The sequence below is a fragment of the Anopheles ziemanni genome, chromosome X (assembly GCF_943734765.1).
Source record: "Anopheles ziemanni chromosome X, idAnoZiCoDA_A2_x.2, whole genome shotgun sequence".
Classification (NCBI taxonomy): Eukaryota; Metazoa; Arthropoda; class Insecta; order Diptera; family Culicidae; genus Anopheles; species Anopheles ziemanni.
The window spans coordinates 6,191,622-6,192,822 of NC_080707.1; the positions used below are offsets into that span (position 1 = coordinate 6,191,622).

Below are 1,201 nucleotides of genomic sequence, written 5' to 3' on the forward strand. Positions count from 1 at the left end.
TTACAAAAAATCGATGAACGATTGAGACTTGCACTCTTCGCACATCAGTTTGTCCAGGTCTGGCAGCGCGATGCACCGCCCCTTCACCGCCTGCCTACCGCAAAGGTCGCAACCCGCCATGTTCGTTTCATCCACCGGGCCGGGCTGGATCGTATCATTTCGTCTGATCCCACGCCGTCCACCCTGCGGCACGAAGATTCCACACTCTTTGGCGTACTGTGGATAATGCTCGGAGTGGCACATGGGACACGCCATATCGTGGCGGGCAGCGTAGGCCATACGCTGAACACATTCGCGGTGCATCCAGGCGGGTGCACAACGGGAGCCGCCGCATGACCCAACGATCCCGACCGGATTGTAGCTCGCGTCGGTTGGCAGTGGGAGATTCTGGCGGCAAATGTCACAATCGGCAAAGTTCTGTCGACGCGCGTGGCGGTACCGGTCCGGCAGGTGCCGGTCGCAGAACGCCAGACAGCTGCCGGTGAGCTGGACGAGGCAAGAATTGGTATACCCGCATATGTAGTGAAACCAGCGGTTGCAACCCTCCGCGCAGCATTGGATCGGGGCTGAGTATCGACGGCAGTATACACATGTTTTGTCCCGGATGCCAAACAGACTATCAATAACGTCCCAGACGAGGAACGCTTTGATGCCTGAACCTCCGAACTGTCGCGGCATTATCTCGCTGGCAGAAAGCTGAAATGGAGAAAGCCTTCATTAGGCGCACGCCATTTTTATGTTCGGCGTATGGGGGAAAACCTTACCAGACAGAAGTAGTGACACTCGAACGATCCTGCAAGCTTGCACGTCTTGCTCACGAGGCCTCCGTACCGAGTCGGATGCATCCCCTTCAGCATGCATATACCGCACCGTTCGTTTGCCATCCGCTTCCTCATCACCTCCGCTGGTGCTAGCTTCCGGATGCTGTTGAATTTAATCACCTTGCGCTGATCCATATTTCCTACTTTCCGCAGCCAATAGTCAATTGTTGATTTCGCACGCTCCCACCGTTAGGAAACTAAAGGAACTTTTGAACCGATTTGACAGATTGACGAACTAGGGTTGACTAATGCGTCATGCGGATCGATTCCGGGATTCGATCTCCGCGCAGAGCAATTCGAATCTACTGAGATGAGATCCTAGTTGCATCTTTAAGTGAAGGGCTCTTTCCACGCAGCGAGTATGGGCCGAGTTTATCATG

At 54.5% G+C, this 1,201-nt stretch overlaps 1 protein-coding gene across 1 annotated transcript; it reads right to left on the reverse strand.

The window, feature by feature from the left end:
• On the reverse strand, positions 1-956 carry LOC131290640 (PHD finger protein 7-like). The gene is made up of 2 exons (XM_058319803.1): positions 765-956; positions 1-696 (listed from the first exon to the last, which is right to left on the reverse strand). The coding sequence occupies exons 1-2, from the start codon at positions 954-956 to the stop codon at positions 1-3; spliced, it is 888 nt and encodes a 295-aa protein (XP_058175786.1).
• Between the last annotated feature and the right edge of the window lie 245 nt (positions 957-1,201).

What these genes read in the sequence shown, in the direction of transcription:
- LOC131290640 (XM_058319803.1), bottom strand. Translation starts at nt 956, where the DNA reads ATGGATCAGCGCAAGGTGATTAAATTCAACAGCATCCGGAAGCTAGCA. An exon ending in AGTGTCACTACTTCTGTCTG is followed by an intron (nt 697 to 764) that starts GTAAGGTTTTCC and finishes TCTCCATTTCAG; the next exon opens with CTTTCTGCCAGCGAGATAAT.